At 42.1% G+C, this 18,374-nt stretch overlaps 1 protein-coding gene and 1 non-coding gene across 3 annotated transcripts in view; both read left to right on the top strand.

The window, feature by feature from the left end:
* APH1B (aph-1 homolog B, gamma-secretase subunit) overlaps positions 1-13,733 on the top strand; it is a 28,085-nt gene extending 14,352 nt beyond the window's left edge. For both annotated transcript variants that reach the window (XM_032624187.1, XM_032624186.1), the window contains one exon: positions 11,232-13,733. In XM_032624187.1, the coding sequence (XP_032480078.1) occupies positions 11,232-11,399 (168 nt within the window). In that variant the 3' untranslated portion in view covers positions 11,400-13,733. The remainder of the gene's footprint in view (positions 1-11,231) is intronic.
* On the top strand, positions 7,880-7,951 carry TRNAK-UUU. Its single transcript has one exon. It is a non-coding gene; the product is annotated as a tRNA-Lys (tRNA).
* Positions 13,734-18,374: the final 4,641 nt, after the last annotated feature.

Below are 18,374 nucleotides of genomic sequence, written 5' to 3'. Positions count from 1 at the left end.
GGAGAAACGTCTATTTAGGTCTTCTGCCCATTTTTGGATTGGGTTTGTTTTTTTAATATTGAGCTGTTTATATATTTTGGAGATTAATCCTTTGTTGATTCGTTTGCAAATATTTTCTCCCATTTTGAGCATTGTCTTTTCGTCTTGCTTATGGTTTCCTTTGCTGTGCAAAAGCTTTGATGTTTCATTAGGTCCCATTTGTTTATTTTTCTTTTTATTTCCATTACTCCAGGAGGTGGATCAAAAAAGATCTTGCTGTGGTTTATGTCAAAGAGTGTTCTTCCTATGTTTTCCTCTAAGAGTTTTATAGTGTCTGGTCTTACATTTAGGTCTCTAATCCATTTTGAGTTTATTTTTGTGTATGGTGTTAGGGAGTGTTCTAGTTTCATTCTTTTACATGTAGCTGTCCAGTTTTTCCAGCACCACTTATTGAAGAGACTGTCTTTTCTCCATTGTGTATCCTTGCCTCCTTTGTCATAGATTAGTTGACCATAGGTGCGTGGGTTTATCTCTGGGCTTTCTGTCTTGTTCCATTGATCTGTGTTTCTGTTTTTGTGCCAGTACCATATTGCTTTGATTACTGTAGCTTTGTAGTATAGTCTGAAGTCAGGGAGTCTGATTCCTCCAGCTCCGTTTTTTCCCTCAAGACTGCTTTGGCTATTCGGGGTCTTTTGTGTCTCCATACAAATTTTAAGATTTTTTTGTTCTAGTTCCGTAAAAAATGCCATTGGTAATTTGATAGGGATTGCATGGAATCTGTAGATTGCTTTGGGTAGTATAGTCATTTTCACAGTATTGATTCTTCCAATCCAAGAATATGGTATATCTCTCCATCTGTTGGTATCATCTTTAATTTCTTTCATCAGTGTCTTGTAGTTTTCTGCATACAGGTCTTTTGTCTCCCTAGGTAGGTTTATTCCTAGGTATTTTATTCTTTTTGTGGCAGTGGTAAATGGGAGTGTTTCCTTAATTTCTCTTTCAGATTTTTCATCATTAGTGTATAGGAATGCAAGAGATTTCTGTGCGTTAATTTTGTATCCTGCAACTTTACCAAATTCATTGATTAGCTCTAGTAGTTTACTGGTGGCATCTTTAGGATTCTCTACGTGTAGTATCATGTCATCTGCAAACAGTGACAGTTTTCCTTCTTCTTTTCCAATTTGGATTCATTTTATTTCTTTTTCTTCTCTGATTGCCGTGGCTAGGACTTCCAAAACTGTGTTGAATAATAGTGGTGAGAGTGGACATCCTTGTCTTGCTCCTGATCTTAGAGGAAATGCTTTCGGTTTTTCATCATTGAGGATGATGTTTGCTGTGGGTTTCTTGTATGTGGCCTTTATTATGTTGAGGTAGGTTCTCTCTGCCCACTTTCTGGAGAGTTTTTATCATAAATGGGTGTTGAATTTTGTCAGAAGCTTTTTCTGCATCTACTGAGATGATCATATGGTTTTTATTCTTCAGTTTGTTAATATGGTGTATCATATTGATTGATATGCGTATATTGAAGAATTCTTGCATCCCTGGGATAAATCCCACTTGATCATGGTGTATGATCCTTTTAATGTGATGTTGGATTCTGTTTGCTAGTATTTTGTTGAGGATTTTTGCATCTATATTCATCAGTGATATTGGTCTGTAATTTTCTTTTTTTGTAGTATCCTTGTCTGGTTTTGGTATCAGGGTCATGGTGGCCTCATAGAATGAGTTTGGAAGTATTCCTTCCTCCGTAATTTTTTGGAAGAGTTTGAGAAGGATGGATGTTAGCTCTTCTCTAAATGTTTGATAGAATTCACCTGTGAAGCCATCTGGTCCTGGACTTTTGTTTGTTGGAAGATTTTTGGTTTTGTTTTTGTTTTTTGCAGTACGCAGGCCTCTCACTGTTGTGGCCTCTCCCATTGCGGAGCACAGGTTCCGGACGCACAGGCTCAGCGGCCATGGCTCACGGGCCCAGCCGCTCTGCGGCATGTGGGATCTTCCCAGACCGGGGCACGAACCCGTGTCCCCTTCATCAGCAGGCGAACTCTCAACCACTGCGCCACCAGGGAAGCCCTGTTGGAAGATTTTTAATCACAGTTTCAACTTCATTATTTGTGACTGGTTTGTTCATATGTTCTATTTCTTCCTGGTTCAGTCTTGGAAGGTTATACCTTTCTAAGAATTTGTCCATTTCTTCCAGGTTGTCTATTTTATTGGCATGGAGTTGCTTGTAGTAGTCTCTTAGGATGCTTTGTATTTCTGTGGTGTCTGTTGTAACGTCTCCTTTTTCATTTCTAATTTTATTGATTTGAATCCTCTCCCTCTTGATGAGTCTGTTTAATAGTTTATCAATTTTGTTTATCTTCTCAAAGAACGAGCTTTTAGTTTTATTGATCTTTGCTATTTTTTGTTTCTATTTCATGTATTTCTGCTCTGATCTTTATGATTTCTTTCCTTCTGCTAACTTTGGGTTTTGTTTGTTCTTCTTTCTCTAGTTCCTTTAGGTGTAAGGTTAGATTGTTTGAGATTTTTCTTGTTTCTTGAGGTAGGCTTGTGTAGCTGTAAACTTCCCTCTTAGAACTGCTTATGCTGCATCCCATAGGTTTTGGATCGTTGTGTTTTCATTGTCATTTCTCTCTAGGTATTTTTTGATTTCCTCTTTGATTTCTTCAGTGATCTCTTGGTTATTTAGTAACGTATTGTTTAGCCTCCATGTGTTTGTGTTTTTTCCCCTGTAATTGATTTCTAATCTCGTAGCATTGTGGTCAGAAAAGATGCTTGATATGATTTCAGTTTTCTTAAATTTACTGAGCCTTGATTCGTGACCCAAGATGTGATCTATCCAGGAGAATGTTCTGTGTGCACTTGAGGAGAAAGTGTAATCTGCTGTTTTTGGATGGAATGTCCTATAAATATCAATTAACTCTATCTGGTCTGTTGTGTCATTTAAAGCTTCTGTTTCTTTATTTATTTTCGTTGTGGATGATCTGTCCATTGGTGTAAGTGAAGTGTTAAAGTCCCCCACTCTTATTGTGTTACTGTCGATTTCCTCTTTTATAGCTGTTAGCAGTTGCCTTATGTATTGAGGTGCTTCTATGTTGGGTGCATATGTACTGATAATTGTTATATCTTCTTCTTGGATTGATCCCTTGATCATTATGTAGTGTCCTTCCTTGTCTCTTGTAACATTCTTTGTTTTAAATTCTATTTTATCTGATATGAGTATTGCTACTCCAGCTTTCTTTTAATTTCTATTTGCATGGAATGTCTTTTTCCATCCCCTCACTTTCAGTCTGTATGTGTCCCTAGGTCTGAAGTGGGTCTCTTGTAGACAGCATATATATGCGTCTTGTGTTTGTATCCATTCAGCAAGCCTGTGTCTTTTGGTTGGAGCATTTAATCCATTCACGTTTAAGGTAATTATCGATATGTATGTTCCTATGACCATTTTCTTAATTGTTTTGGGTTTGTTTTTGTAGGTCCTTTCTTCTCTTGTGTTTCCCGCTTAAAGAAGTTCCTTTAGCATTTGTTGTAGAGCTGGTTTGGTGGTGCTCAATTCTCTTAGCTTTTGCTTGTCTTGTAAAGCTTTTGATTTCTTCATCAAATCTGAATGAGATCCTTGCTGGGTAGAATAATCTTGGTTGTAGGTTCTTCCCTTTCATCACTCTAAGTATATCATGCCACTCCCTTCTGGTTTGTAGAGTTTCTGCTGAGAAATCAGCTGTTAACCTTATTGGAGTTCCCTTGTATGTTATTTGTTGTTTTTCCCTTGCTGCTTTTTCTTTGTCTTTAATTTTTGTCAATTTGATTACTATGTGTCTCGGCGTGTTTCTCCTTGGGTTTATCCTGTATGGGACTCTCTGCGCCTCTTGGACTTGGGTGACTATTTCCTTTCCCATGTTAGTTAAGTTTTCGACTATAATCTCTTCAGATATTTTCTCTGGTCCTTTCTCTCTGTCTTCTGCTTCTGGGACCCCTCTAATGCGAATGTTGTTGTGTTTAATGTTGTCCCAGAGGTCTCTTAGGCTGTTTTCATTTCTTTTCATTCTTTTTTCTTTATTCTGTTCTGTGGCAGTGAATTCCACCATTCTGTCTTCCAGGTCACTTATCTGTTCTTCTGCCTCAGTTATTCTGGTATTGATTCCTTCTAGTGTATTTTTCATTTCAGTTATTGTATTGTTCATAGCTGTTTGTTTGTTCTTTAATTCTGCTAGGTCTTGGTTAAACATTTCTTGCATCTTCTTTTTCTGAGGTCCTAGATTATCTTCACTATCATTATTCTGAATTCTTTTTCTGGAATGTTGCCTATCTCCATTTCATTTAATTGTTTTTCTGGCGTTTTATCTTGTTCCTTCATCTGGTACATAGCCCTCTGCCTTTTCATCTTGTCTGTCTTTCTGTGAATGTGGTTTTTGTTCCACAGGCTGCAGGATTGTAGTTCTTCTTGCTTCTACTGTCTGCCCTCTGGTGGATGTGGCTGTCTAAGAGGCCTGTGCAAGTTTCCTGATTGGAGGGACTGGTGGTGGGTAGAGCTGACTGTTGCTCTGGTGGGCAGAGCTCAGTAAAACGTAAGCTGGCTTGACTGCTGATGGGTGGAGCTGGGTTCCCTCCCTGTTGGTTGTTTGGCCTGAGGCAACCCAACACTGGAGCCTACCTGGGCTCTTTGGTGGGGCTAATGTCGGACTCTAGGAGAGCTCACGCCAAGGAGTACTTCCTGGAACTTATGCTTGCCAGTGTCCTTGTCCCCATGGTGAGCCACAGCCACCCCCCCGCTCTGCAGGAGACCCTCCAACACTAGCAGGTAGGTCTGGTTCAGTCTCCTGTGGGGTCACTGCTCCTTCCCCCTGGGTCCCGATATGCACACTACTTTGTGTGTGCCCTCCAAGAGTGGAGTCTCTGTTTCCCCCAGTCCCGTTGAAGACCTGCAGTCAAATCCCACTAGCTTTCAAAGTCTGATTCTCTAGGAATTCCTCCTCCCATTGGTGGACCCCCAGATTGGGAAGCCTGACGTGGGGCTCAGAACCTTCACTCCAGTGGGTGGACTTCTGTGGTATAAGTGTTCTCCAGCCTGTGAGTCACCCACCCAGCAGTTGTGGGATTTGATTTTACTGTGATTGCGCCCCTCCTACCATCTCATTGTGGCTTCTCCTTTGTCTTTGGATGTGGGGTATCTTTTTTGGTGAGTTCCAGTGTCTTCCTGTCGATGATTGTCCAGCAGCTAGTTGTGATTCTGGTGTTCTTGCAGGAGGGCGTGAGAGCATGTCCTTCTACTCTGCCATCTTGGTTCAGGACCATAAAGTCAAATCTTAATGGAAAAACCACTGGCGAGAGAGTGTGTTAAAATATTAACAGCTTTCATTTTTGGGTGAATTCTTTTATTCTTTATGGTTTTTGGCATGTTCCAAATTTTCTACTATGTACACTTTAATAAACAGAAAGGAAGTTGCAAGAAAAAGGAAATATCCTTTTTATGGATCCAATTGGCCATTCATTCATTTGACAAATAGCCTTCTATGTTCCAGGCACTGTTCTAGGCAAACAAAACAATTTAGTGAAAAAAACAAAGACCCTGCCTTTACCATCTAGTGGAGAGAGAGGCAGTAAGCAATAGACATAATAAAAAGTTTTATAGTATATTAAAATTGATAGGTGCTGTGGGAAAAAAGGGAAAGTAGAGCAGGTTAAAAGGGTTCCGGATTGTGTGGGCTGGGGATGTTGAATTTTGGAACTGTGTAGTCAAAAGTAGGCTTCATTGTGAAGGTGACATTTGAACAAAAAAGTCAAGTTGGCCATGTGGCTGTCTGGAGAAAGAGCATCCAAGACTAAAACAGCCAGTGGCAAAGTCCTAAGACTAAAGAATATGCTTGGCATGTTTATGGAAGTGAGGGTGGCCGGAACCAGTAAGCCTGGGGAACTTAGTAGCAGATACTGTCACAGATTTGAAGTTGGGGATGGAAGTGGAGGTTGGAAATGAGAAGCACATCTAGATAATGCAAGACTTGCGCTTTCTACTCTCAGTGAAATGGGAGTCATTGTAGGGTGTTGAGTACAGGGACATGACTTGAATCACGTTTTGAAAGGATCATTGTGACTGCTGTGTTCAGAGTAGACTGTAATGGGGGAAGAGATTACAGTCATCAAGAGAAGGGTGGTGACAACTTGGGTGAGATAGCAGTGGAAATAATGAGAAATGTTCAGATTCAGGACATATTTCTGAAAGTAGAGCCAACAGTATTTCCTGACAAGACTGGATAAGGCAAGGGAGAGAAAGAAGAGGAGCCAAGGATGTCTTCAAAGTTTTGGGCCTGGATAGCTAGAAGGATGGAGTTGCCATCAGCTGGGATGGAGAAGCTTGTGAGGGAGATCAGGAGTTTTCCTTGGGCACGTTACCGTGGGGGCGCCTATTGGACCTTCAAGTGGAGAAGGCAGTTAGGCAGTTGGATGAAAAAGTCTGGAGTTTGGGAGAGAAATCCAGGCTCGAAGAGATGATTACAAGAAGTGAGTATAAGCAGACAAGAGAAGAGGCCCAAGGACTAAGGCCTGGGGCATTTCAGCCTTGAGGTTGGGGCAAGAAGAGGAGCCAGCAAAGGAGACTGAGAAGGAGCAACTTAGTGAAGTAGCAGAGCAGCAGGAGCCAGGTGTCCTGAAGCCAGGTGTACTGGGGAGGAGAGGGCGATGAGCTGTAGCAGAGGCCAGGGGAGTAAAACCCAGACTTCTTTGTTTGGCATAAGCCTCTTACTGATTTTACTGGTGCACAGTGTACCATAGTTCACACCAGGCCCTCCATCTAAATTGATCCAGTGTGGCTCCCCAGCAGGGAGTGCCTTTGTTCGCGCTGTTTTGTCTGCAATGACTGCTAACCTAGGTCAGTTTGGAAAACTCCTGAGCATTTCATGTGAGGCCTCCCTGGAAAAGGTACACATTTCTGACTCAGCACTATCACTAGCCCTTATTTATAGCTGTGTTATAACCCCCCTCCCCGGCCAGCATTATTTTATTTGATACAGTTTTTACATCTACCTCTCTAATTAGAGTTTGATCATCAGTGATGGGACCTTATCTTGTCACTCTTGATATCCCGAATCCAAGGGCATGTGCAGGCAGGGTGAGGGTGAGGACAGTGAGGTGCCTTGGAGGCACTCCCCCTGCTGCCGCTGCTGGGCAGAGGTGACAAACTGACCCAGTCAGAGCCTCTTGTTTGTTAAGAAGAACCCATCTCCCCACCTTACCCTGGCCCAGCACAGGAAGTATCCTTTCTTCTATCAAAGGCCAGTCCCTCCACTTGGGCTTCAGACCTAATTCCTTCCTACTTAAGGACTTTACTCCTTTGACTGTGCCCTCTCTCCTACATCACCAGCCTGTCCCTCTCTTCACCAGCATATAGACGTATCTTAAATAAAACTCTTCATTGTTGCCTATTCTCCTTCGAGCTATGACTTCTTTTTCTGGTTCCCATTGCAGCAAAATTTCTCAAAGAGTTATCTCCGCAAACTCTGTCTCTGCTTCTTCTCTCATGCTTCTAGCACATTTTGCCTTCTGTTCAGCCACCCTTCTAAGACTGCTTTATTTTTTTATACAGCAGGTTCTTTTTAACGCCAAGTCTTTTAAGCTTGGTCTTCCACAAGTCTTTTTGTATCTCATTAAATAGCACCACCGTTTACCTAAAGCCAGAAACATGGAAGTCATTCTTGGCCTCTCCCTTTCCCTCACATTCCATCCACCAGCAACTCCCATCAGTTCCTGTCATCTGCTCTCTCCATCTCTACCACCGTCACCCTGGACTAAGTCACCAACCTGTACTCTCCTCATTCCATGCAGAGTCTTCCTAACTAGTCTCCCTGCTTTCACCGTAGCCTCCTTGAATCCATTATCTGCAGTTTAAAAAATCTAAAATCATGGGAATTCCTTGCTGGTCCAGTGGTTAGGACTCGGCGCTTTTACTTCCGTGGCCCGGGTTCAATCCCTGGTCGGGGAACTAAGATCCCGCAAGTGCAGGGCGCCCAAAAAATAAATAATCTGAAATCATTAGCTCCCCAAGCTAAAACCCTTCTGTGCACCTCCATTGCACTGAGGATAAAATTCACACTCCTCACCAACATGCTGTGTAGCTGGCCCCTGCCTTCCTCTCCTATCTAAGTGCTTGCCCTTCCATCCCTACACATCATTTAAAAAATTAAAAAAAATTTTTTTGCGGTACGCAGGCCTCTCACTGTTGTGGCCTCTCCCATTGCGGAGCACAGGCTCCGGACGCGCAGGCTCAGCGGCCATGGCTCACGGGCCCAGCCACTCCGCGGCATGTGGGATCTTCCCGGACCGGGGCACGAACCCGTGTCCCCTGCATCGGCAGGTGGACTCTCAACCACTGCACCACCAGGGAAGCCCCCTACACATCATTTATATCAACTCTCAGGTTCTCAGCTGCAATGAACTCTTTGCCCTCCTTTGGTTCCCTCCCTTGGTCTACATCAAGCTGGCTCCCTCCTCCTCCTGTAAGTCTCAGATTAAATGCTGCTTCCTCAGTGCCTTCCTTGACCCCCACCCCCACCCCAGGTAGATCGCCTTGTTCTTACCTATGCTAGCACCATCTCAGTTGTAGTTATTCTGTCCTAGCATTCATCACAATTTGGAATTATTTGTTTCTTCATTCATTACTTGTCTCCCTTACTGGTGTATAAGCTCCATTAGGATAGGCACTGTGGTCTTCACTAGTACCTCGCAGCATCTCAGCAGCAGTTTTTTTTTTTTTTTTTTTTTTTGCGGTACGCGGGCCTCTCACTGTTGTGGCCTCTCCCGTTGCGGAGCACAGACTCCGGACGCACAGGCTCAGCGGCCATGGCTCACCGGCCCAGCCGCTCCGCGGCATGTGGGATCCTCCCGGACCGGGGCACGAACCCGCATCCCCTGCATCGGCAGGCAGACTCTCAACCACTGCGCCACCAGGGAAGCCCTCAGCAGCAGTTTTTAAATGAACTTTTGGAACCCTCAGCAGTTGTGCAGCTGAAAAAGATGCTGTTCCCTCACGTTCCCTTAATACTAAGGATTTTTACTAAAGTAAGCTGGACTTGTCTCACTTTCTTGCTAACTCTAAGAGCCAGTTAACACAGAAATGGTTAAAAACTGGGCCCTGGTTATGTAACACCTATCTTCTGTTGGGTATTTCATTAGGTCTGGCTTCTGATTACCTTCTACGGTTGCCATTTGAATATATTGGGTTGGCCAAAAAGTTCCTTCGGTTTTTACGTCAAAATAAAAGACACGTATTTCATTTTCACCAGGAACTTTATTGAACAGCGTATTCACTGTTTTGTTCCACTACCTTTTGCTATTTTTTCAGGCAACTTCATAATTTTGTCTTCCTAAAACTGATTATCTTTTTGAGCAAAGAACTGTTCCAGGTGCCTTTTATAGTCTTCCAGGGAATTGAAATTTTTTCCATTAAGAGAATTTTGTGAAGACCGAAATAAATGGAAATCCAAAGCTGCAATGTGTGGTGAATACAGCGGAAGAATCAGAACTTCCCAGCCAAGCTGTAACAGTTTTTTGCCTGGTCATCAAAGAAACGTGTTGTCTTGCATTATCCTGATGGAAGATTATGCTTTTTCTGTTGACTCATTCCTGACGCTTTTCTTTGAGTGCTGCTTTCAGTTGGTCTAATTGGGAGCAGTACTTGTTGGAATTAATCGTTTGGTTTTCCGGAAGGAGCTCGTAATAAAGGACTCCCTTCCAGTCCCACCATCTACACATCACCTTCTTTGGATGAAGACCAGCCTTTGGTGTGGTTGGTGGTGGTTCATTTTGCTTGCCCCACGATCTCTTCCGTTCCACACTGTCGTACGGTATCCACTTTTCACTGCCCATCACAATTGGTTTTAAAAACGGAACGTTTTCATTACGTTTAAGTAGAGAATCGCATGCGGAAATATGGTCAAGAAGGTTTTTTTCACTTATGTGGAGCCCAAACATGAAAGTGATTAACATGACCAAGCTGGTGCAAATGATTTTCAGTGCTTGATTTGGATATTTTGAGTGTGTCGGCTGTCTGCTGCGTGGTATAAAATTGATTGTCCTCAGTTAATGTCTTGATTTCATTGCTTTCGACTTCAACTGGTCTACCCAACCGTGGGTCATCGTCTAGCTAGAAATCTCCAGAACGAAACTTCGCAGACCACTTTTGACACGTTTGATCAGTCACAGCACCTTTTCCATACACTGCACAAATCTTTTTTTGCATTTCGGTTGCGTTTTTACCTTTCTAGAAATAATAAAGCATAATATGCTGAAAATGTTGCTTTTTTTCTTCCATCTTCAATATTAAGATGGCTACACAAAAAGTCACCAATTTTGATGTCTTTTTTTAAACGCACGCTGATATGACAGCTGTCACATACAGTCTAACAAAATTGTTTTGAATGAAGTTAAAGACAACTAAGTGCTACTACAGCCATCTTACGGAAAAAAAACGAATGAACCTTTGGCCAACCCAATATTTTCTCTCCACAGACCCAAAGAGAAGCTTGGAGGCCAGGTTACAGTTCCCACCTCTAAAAAGCTGTCCTTTTGCTCAAGGCAAATAAACTCTACGTCTCAGCCTTCCTGCATCTTCACCAGCCCTGGGCACTTCCCTGCCCATCCTCAGCTAGACAGAGATGCCCCCTGCCTCACTCTAGTCAAAAGCTCTCCTACACCCAGCATCTTTTCACTTTGGGAGCCAGATCTGGCTTCACTTTTCCTAGCTGCCTAGCCTGTCGAGTCCTTAAATCTGAGATTCTTCTTCTATGAAATGGGCCCTTAGCTCACAGGTTATCATCGTGGAACTGGAACGTGTGACCCAGGTGATAAGTACATAGCACAGCACGTCGGGCACGCTCGATGGCCCTTCCTGCTGCTGCCCTCAGTGTGCCGCTTGTGCCATGGAGACCAACACGGAAGACTTGGGGAAGCTGGGACAACACTAACTCTGCCCCACGTGGCAGTGATTGTTATCAGGACTATTCTCAGATACCCTGTGCCAGAACCTGTCATGAGCGCCTTACTGGTGTTATTTTAGCTTCACCTCAGTCTCATTTCACTTACACAGAAACAGACTTACGGGCTAGTGTCTGTTGACTAGGTTAGTCCTATGTGTCTTTGTGGGTGCATGACATACATCGTATGTTTGGTGGAACACACCTCAGCTATTTAAAGTATTTCATATTTTCCTTTTCCTTTGGTTAATCCACATGTTTAATAAGCTTGCTGTTATTTTCCCCTTGCAGACCTTCATAAGTCCTTATTCTGGATTAAATCTGGTGTTGGCATACATCATCCTGGTGCTCACGGGCATCTGGGCCTTCTTTGTTTCTGGAGGCAGTTGCCGAAGCCTGAAACTCTGCCTGCTTTGCCAAGACAAGGACTCCCTCCTCTTCAACCAGCGCTCCAGATAACCTCCAAGGACCAGCGCTTCTCAAACAGTAAGCTGCCTCTTTACAGGAAGCGCAATGGTGCCTTTTTCTAAAAATCCCTTTTCCTGGTGGAATTAGAAAAAACCAAACTATCTAGATACAGCATGGCTTTCATGCAACAGCTTTCTGAAAGGGATTCATCAGTGGTGTGCAGCCAGGCTGCACATTAGAAAGAACTACCTGGGGAAGCATAAAGAATACTGATTTCTGGACTGCACCCTCCAGATTTAATTGGTCTGGGCATTTGGTGATTTTTTAAAGCTTCCCAGATGACTCCGATGTGCAGCCAGGTTGAGAACCATCGATGTCCAAACAGGAACTTCCTGAGAACGCCGTAAGTGAATAAGAATCAGATGTTTAGCTGTCTTTTAAGTCAGCCTGCTTTGGGCAAGTGAGTATCTGAAGGTCAAATCCTGGTTAGCCTTTGTCTTTTCGAGTTTTGAAGTCACAGAAGGCTAAAGGGCTATTATCTCTGTGAACTGTTTTCACATCCTTCACTGGTACCCTGTTTTATGAGAACATGGTAGGCCGTGCTTCTAACTATAATAATACATTGCACTGACTAACTATGATCATTTAACCAAAGTAAGCTATTGATTAATAGACTGTATTTTCCTCTAGTTTTTTCATTCTCGATTTTGCTTGTTTGAAGCATTACATGACATTACATTTTTGAGCATAGATTATGTTTCTTTAACTAAAAACCAATTATTTTCCAACTTCCTGGGAAGATGATATAAAACCAAGAATTTTTGTGCAACTTCTGTAAGTCTTTCCTGGGCTCAAGGCTTTCCATGGGCTCTGCCCCAAGGCAGTGTTTACCAGCTGAGTGCTTGCTGCCGGACTAGTTGACGTGAAGCCTGTTGTTCTATCTCTGAGCAACTCTGCAGGTTGCTGAGTGATGTACCCTGGAACAGGCTTCACTGGAGCTGGCAGAAGTTTACGAAAAGCAGGAGGAAAACAAGCTAGTAGGGTGGTGTTGATGCTTATAATTTGCTCCTGTGATATTAACTAGTACTTCTCCCCAGATGGTGTAGTGAAAAATTGGAAATACGACTAAAACTGCCAAATTCACGCTTTTAACATAGCCCATATAATCTTTAGATCTTGTAAATGTCTCTGGGTTTTGCTGACAGATACAGCATTCCCTTTATAGGAATATCTAAGATGTTGGTTCAGCCTCCAAACAATGCTTTTGGTTTCCTTTGTAAAGAGCAATTGTTCCCAGTTGATGGCTTTTAGGAAGCTGATGGTGTGAAATGTAAATTTCCTACACATTTAAGTGAGAAGCTCAGTGAATCCCGTATGTGCAGTACAACAGCCAAAAGAAATAGAAGCAGCAAATGAGAGGGCTCACCAGTGACCTGACAGATGGGAGAATTTGACAATACTGTTGTGGGGAAGAATAACAGACATGTTTAAAATGGAAACTCAGCCAGTATTTTGGGTTAGCCACACATCATTCCAGGGACCAGAACCTTACACGTGAACTAGACCTTTATCAGAGAAATCCCCTCTCATGTTTAAATTATTTGAATTTTTCTATCTAGGGATTCAGGAGGAGTAGGGTTTCTAGCAAGGCTGTAAACAGTCCCGTAAGCAATTATAGTTATTCCGCTAAAGCTTACTTCAGCACTAATACCGATGTTTTTGCTGGGGTTTACAATTTTCCACCTTTTTACAAGACTTTCTTTAAACTAGGTGAGTCGTAGGAGAGTCAGGGACATAGAGACTGAATAGTGAAATCTATTGTGCAGAGTTGAGGGGAACAAGATACCCACTGAACTGGGCTTCATTCCTATTGGAGCGTGGTGTTCTTTGATGAACAGGATAAGAAAAATATAGAGTTGGTTATTACTGTTGACATACACATCTCTTAAACGGATAGTCTGGTTAAATATTTGCTGATCTGTAAAGTATAGAAATATCTGAGAATATTAATATTACTCATGCTTGAGCTCTGAGGATGTCCTGTGTGCATTAATAGTTTAATATTAAGTAAGGAATCTAGGGTATTGTGACATCTCATTTATAAAAGCATCTCAGGCAGGAAGAAAATTTTCTTTGATGGTGAGACTGTTGTCTTAGCTTTATTTAATAGTTTATTTAATAATCCTTGATTACCTATGAATAAAGGAACTTTGTAATTCCTTATTTCTCTTGTGAGCATTGCCATAGTCAGCTTAGGCACTGTTATTGCAAGTAGCCTTGTTTGCCTAATGCCAAGGAAGCCCAGGGGGAGAGTAGTCTTCCTCTGTTGTGTGTATATATTGAGGTGTGCTTTATTTTTTTAATTTTTATTTTTTGCGTTTGTTATCTCTACTGAGCTTTCTGAGCCCTGATAGTATTTGGAGAGGAGCTGTTTGTGGTAATCTTGTTTGTATGTTCTCCTCCACATGGGGCTTTCTCAGTTTGGAGGGAAGTGTGGCTATAGTTAAAGCTGACCTTGGAATGTGAATGCTGTTGCAGCACCTGACTCTGTTGCCATGTGAAGAATTGAGATCAGTTTTGGTTCTCTAATAAATTTGTGTTTATTTTTAACTCATCTGAATTAGCAGTTGTAATGGAAGGAGTTTCGTTACCCTTGATCCTAGCCTGTGTGACTGGCAATACAGTAGCAGCCTCTTTTCGAGCAGCTTAGTGAAAACATGGCTGAAAGGAATAAATGGTATCTGAAGACTGTATAGAAGATGGCTTTTGTTCCCAATGTTAATATTTTTCTTCTCAAGCACATTTCATTGTTTGCTGAGAGTGGCAGGTACACGTCAAAAATACTAGGTGTCCTTATCCTGTAGAGTTGGTACAGGATAAGGAGTCATGACAGAAGCTTCCTCTTACCTGGTCCTCTTCCTGCTCGCCTCAAACTAGCCCCAAGACGTGGATTAATGGTCAGAGTGGACCTCAGGGCTCCGCGGAAGCCAGGGTGGCAGCCTGTCTCAGACATCAGCAACCCACTCCCTGGGACGAGCTCCTTGAGAGTGCTAGCTTTCTATTTGGCTAAGTTTTTCCTAGGCTGCACCATTCCTAACTCCAGGTAGATAGATGTCATAACAAAACAATCTCAAAGTTCTTTGCTTAGAGCACTTTGTTTATGATTGCGATGTTTACATTTCTCATTTAATAAACGACTTTACTGCATTCCGTTATATTTTAGTGTTTAGAGGGGTGGGTACCGTCTCTATGTACAATATGTATCATTTTATATAAGTTATACTGTTATGTCATGTATACTTGCAATGTCAGACCTTGTGTTCCATACACAATGCAATAGACTCTTTCCAGAGCTGTATTTTTCAGTAAACAATAAAAAGATTGTTTGTCACTACTTGTTTCTGATGTTTCCTCTTCTTTGGAATAGTGTATCCTGCAGTATTTGTTTTACAATTTTTGTCTCTTATGAAACTTGGCTGTACATTATGTTATTTGTCACTGGTCAGCTCGGAGACTCTTTTCAAAGAGAAATCTTTGTTATCTGATTTAAAATTTATAAGGCCTGTTTCGTTTCTGTGTGTTCAGAAGCAGTTTGGTGCAGAGAAGTTCCTTGAGGTGTCATAAACCACATGGAGGAGAATCCTCAAAGGTCCTGAAAGCCCTTGAAAAGCCTCCTAAGTAACTGTAAAATAGTGAATGTATAAACCATCGTGGAATACTGGCTAAAGGTGGGAGTTGGTTGACTAGGAGAGTACAATTTAGTTTCTACCCAGTGACCCTGAGCAGCCTGTAGAGTCGTTTTGTTTTTTCTTCCCTTGGTGAGGAGTCAGTGCAGCTAAGGGGCTGAGCATGGCCTTCACCATCAGACACGCTACACAGAGAATTGTTAGGGCCTGAAACGCAAAACCATGTGATGCCTTTTCACTCTGGTTTGAAATGAGGCTGCTCCAGGTTTATGTTAATTGTGTTATTAGATGAAATATCCTCAGGAATCAAGGACCCGTTGGTCTAACTTGTAATGGAAAAGGTGCACATTCCTCAGGTAACAGCCCAGATTCACGTACAATTTCTTTGGCCGTTCCACACTGAAATCGTGGCTCTAGTTTAATTGTTATTTGTTTGATATTTAGTTGGAAAAGGGATTTCCCTGTGACCAGCCTCAACATATGAGAAACCCCCAATGGAAAGAACTACATATTTTACCTTCGCCTTATTGAAAATGCTGAATAGAAGGAACCACTCACCTGGCTTATGGTCTCAGCCTTAGTAAAAGAATTGGGGATTTGATACATTCTAAGGGGACGACAGTAGATTATGAGCCCTGAGTGGGTCCTGGCTTTAAGGTTCAATAATTAGTAGGTGGTACTTAAGTGTGGGTCATTGTAAATCCTGCTTATACCTAATAGTATATCCATACATATTTTCTGTGCTTGAGCAAAATCAGAGGTGGAGTCTACAGCGTTTAATCAGGGCTTACCATGCACAGAACATTGTGTTAGATACTTTATCTTGTGTGTGTGTGTGTGTGTGTGTCTGTGTTTGAGAGAGAGAGAGAGAGATACTTTAAAAGGATGGAAAAGAACAAGATGGTGGAGATCTTTGTTTTTAGGAAATATATAAGGCAGCTACAAATGCACTACAAATTAGGAAATAATATAGAATAGCTCGAATACATAAGATGATACTTGAAATTTTTGGAGTGGATGAAGGGCAGGTGGATCATGGGGTTATGTCAAAAGGAAAAGGTGGGGACTGAGGGCTGAACCCTGAGGCACTCCACTTGACAGGTAGGAAAGGGCAAGTGGGGTCATCACTGAGGAAAGAAGGAAAAACAGGGGAATGTGGTGGCCTGAGAGCCAGGGGGAAGTATGTCAACTGCTGCTGAGCAATGAGTAAGATGTGAGGAGTAGGACTTGATTGCTGCACATGGAGAGATGGAATTTTCTGGTGACTTTGATAAAAGCAATTTTAGTGTAGGGGTGAACATCTAAATGGAGTGGGTTTTAGAGATTGGGAGATAAGGAAGTAGCCACAGCATGTAGAGTACAGATAACCGTATAATTATAGTAGGGGAATGGGATGATAGCCTGAGGAGGATGTGAGGGCAAGAGACGGCATTCTTCTTTTCTTTCCTTTTTTCTCTCTAACATTGTACTGTAACAACATGTTTATATGAAGATGGGGATGATTCAGTGGAAAGGGAAACATTGATGCAAGAGAGGGGATAGTTGCCAAAGCAAAGTCCCTAAGGAGAGAATAGAGTGGGAAGTTTTTTAGCATTAAATGCTTACATTAGATAAGTTAAAATGTTTAAAAGCAAGAGCTTAAACTTCTACTTAAGAAACTAGAAACAGAGGAGCAAACTAAAGCTAGAATAAGCCGAAGAAAGGAAGTAGCGAAGAGAATAGCAGAAGTCAGATAGAAGGCAGAAAAAACAATGGAGCAATCAATAAAAGGAAACTGGTTCTTTGAGAAAATCAGTACAATTGGTAAAGCAGTGTCCAGATAGATAAGGAAAAAAAAGAGGGCACAAATGATGAGTATCAGGAATAAGTGGAGACATCAATACAGCCTCTACATTATTAAGTAAAAAGGGAATATTATGAATAGCTTAAAGGCAGTAAATTAAAAATTTAAATGAAGTAGACAGATTCCTTTGTAAAAAAAGCTCACTCAAGAAGAACTAGAAAATCTGACTATCGCTATATTGCTTCAGAGTGTTTTTTCTTGCCTTGTAATGTGCCTTGTGATTATTTATTGAAAGCTGTACATCGTGTATTAGGTAACAGGAACTGAAGTAAATAGGCCTTTAGTGTAAGTTTTATGTCAGTCTGGGCAAAAGCTGGACTGTATTTAATGTTTGCTGCAGCTCTAAGTACCGGAGGCTTCAAGTTCCTCTAGTGTCCTTGTTGTTGTCTCCCCTCTTGACTTTGGGCTTCCCCTGTGCTCCTTCTCAAAGAAAGTCTATGTCTTGCAGATCTTTGAACTGTAACCCACTGTTTTTATATTGGAGCCCTGCTGAGGTGGCAGTAAGATTGGTGTGGGAGAGGGGCCATGTCCTATAATCTTAAGACTAAATCTCAGTTTTTTGGTGGGGCTACATCTCTTAACTAAGTATCTCTTAGTTCTTTTCCTCCCCTTAGGTGAGAGAGGAAGGCTAACGGGGGCTGGAGTGGGAGAAGTGCCCTTCTTCTAGGTGAGATAAGGCTCTTGTACTGTCTTTTCTCCTAGAAAGTAGGCCTTTGTTATGGAGAACGCTCTGGGCATATTTTACTTTTTTTTTTTCTTTTTTAAAAAATAAATTTACTTATTTAATTTTGGCTGTGTTGGGTCTTCGTTGCTGCGTGCAGGCTTTCTCTATTTGCGGCGAGCGGGGGCTACTCTTCATTGCGGTACGTGGGCTTCTCATTGCGGTGGCTTCTCTTGTGGAGCACGGGCTCTAAGCGTGCGGGCTTCAGTAGTTGTAGCACACGGGCTCAGTAGTTGTGGCACACGGGCTTACTTGCTCCATGGCATGTGGGATCTTCCCAGACCAGGTATTGAACCTGTGTCCCCTGCATTTGCAGGAGGATTCTTAACCACTGCGCCACCAGGGAAGTCCCTCTGGGCATATTTTACAATGATTATCCTTAACCCTCTCCCTGCCAGAGCCACAGGGAGCTCTTCACTGAGAATTTGGCAGGGCTCCTGGAGGTAAAACCCTCAAAAGTGTGGGGCTCTTAAGACTCTGTTCTAGTCTTAGGAATTTCTCACTTTTAAGCTATTCCATACTTAGGCTCTAGCAATTTGTCAAAATTAGCATTTAGGTGTCCCTACCTGTTTATGGCTCCACCAACATCTGCTCTAGGTAAGCAAATCTCAGCTGTAGCACTCTGGATTCACCTGTCTCTCCAGATTTCAGGATGATGGCTTGTCTTGAGACCTCAGTTCTCTAATGGGGGTGAGAAATATTACTGATTTTCAGTTTGTTTAGTGTTTTCTTTTTCTTTTTTTTAACATCTTTATTGGAGTATAATTGCTTTACAA

Source organism: Phocoena sinus, chromosome 2 (genome assembly GCF_008692025.1).
Source record: "Phocoena sinus isolate mPhoSin1 chromosome 2, mPhoSin1.pri, whole genome shotgun sequence".
Lineage (NCBI taxonomy): Eukaryota > Metazoa > Chordata > Mammalia > Artiodactyla > Phocoenidae > Phocoena > Phocoena sinus.
Note: the sequence above shows the minus strand (reverse complement) of the source record. Positions and strands in the feature narration are given on the sequence as shown.